Source organism: Cebus imitator, unplaced genomic scaffold (assembly GCF_001604975.1).
Source record: "Cebus imitator isolate Cc_AM_T3 unplaced genomic scaffold, Cebus_imitator-1.0 Scaffold61, whole genome shotgun sequence".
NCBI classification, from domain to species: domain Eukaryota; kingdom Metazoa; phylum Chordata; class Mammalia; order Primates; family Cebidae; genus Cebus; species Cebus imitator.
This window is the reverse complement of record NW_016107376.1, coordinates 7,722,609-7,723,994: the sequence shown is the minus strand read 5'-3', so window position 1 is coordinate 7,723,994 and position 1,386 is coordinate 7,722,609. Positions and strand designations below refer to the sequence as shown.

The 1,386-nt window shown below is 43.4% G+C and overlaps 1 protein-coding gene across 3 annotated transcripts in view; it reads left to right on the top strand.

Moving 5' to 3' along the window:
* Positions 1-1,386, top strand: part of SEC61A2 (SEC61 translocon subunit alpha 2) — a 53,787-nt gene that overhangs the window by 5,728 nt on the left and 46,673 nt on the right. For all 3 annotated transcript variants that reach the window (XM_017529861.2, XM_017529862.2, XM_017529860.2), the window contains exon 3: positions 918-983. In XM_017529861.2, coding sequence (XP_017385350.1) covers positions 918-983 — 66 coding nt within the window. The remainder of the gene's footprint in view (positions 1-917; positions 984-1,386) is intronic.

The following is a 1,386-nucleotide window of genomic DNA, read 5'->3' as shown; positions in this document are numbered from 1 at the left end:
GTTCAGGCAATTCTCCTGCCTCAGCCTCCTGAGTAGCTGGGATTACAGGCACACGCCACCATGCCCAGCTAATGTTTTGTATTTTTAGTAGAGACGGGGTTTCACCATATTGACCAGGATGGTCTCGATCTCTTGACCTCGTGATCCACCCGCCTCGGCCTCCCAAAGTGCTGGGATTACAGGCTTGAGCCACCGCGCCCGGCCCTAGCTCCCACTTTTAAGTGAGAACCCACAGTGTTTGATTTTCTGCTTCTGAGCTGTTTCACTGAAGATAACCTCCTCCAGTTCCATCCATGTTACTGTCAGGGACAGCATGATTTCATTCCTTTTCATGGCTCAAAAGTATTTCTTTTTTTCGGGGGGACGGAGTTTTGCTCTTGTCACCCAGGCTGGAGCTCAGTGGCGCAATCTCGGCTCCCCACAACTGTCGCCTCCCAGGCTCAAGCGATTCTTCTGCCTCGGCCTCCGGGAGTAGCTAGGATTATAGGCATGTGCCACTACGCCCAGCTAATTTTGTATTTTTAGTAGAGATGGGGGTTTCTCCATGTTGATCGGGCTGGTCTCAAATTCCTGACCTCAGGTGATCCACCTACCTCAACCCCGCAAAGTGCTGGGATTATAGGCATGAGCCACTGTGCCTGGCCTATATTTCATTATTTATATATAGCATATCTTCTTTATCCAGTCATCAAGAAGCATGTGTACGTGTGTGTGTGTGTGTGTATATGAGAGAGGATGGAATGTCTATTAAACTTTGTACCTAATAAACCAAAATGCTTGCTCTATAACACATGTGGACATTTCCAGCCTCTGATAATTAGGACCCAAAGAAGAAGCTCAAAAATCCTGACCCCCGCCGAAGAAAAATGTGCTGTTTCTTGGCTTTGATTGATCATTCCTTATATTTTGTTGTTCAGATCCAGTTTAGAGAGAAGGTTCTATGGACTGCAATAACACTCTTCATTTTCTTAGTATGTTGTCAGGTATGTAACTCCACTATTAAATAAATGTCTCTACCATTGTTTTAAGGTCTTGATGGTTAGAATTTGAGAACATTTTTTTTGTTAAAATAATAAATATATTAGCTCAACATCTCATCATCCATCTCTTGATAATAATGCTCAGTATATATTATTACTATCCTTTTTACTTTTTATTATTAATTTTTTTTTTCAGATGGAGTCTTGCACTGTCATCCAAGCTAGATTCAGGGACATGATCTCTGCTCACTGAACTTCTGCCTGCTGGGTTCAATTGATTCTTTTGCCTCAGTCTCCTAAGTAGCTGGGACTATAGGCACCTGCTGCCACGCCTGGCTAATTTTTGTATTTTTAGTAAAGACAGGGCCTCACCATTTTGGTCAAGCTGGTCTTGAACTCCTGAACT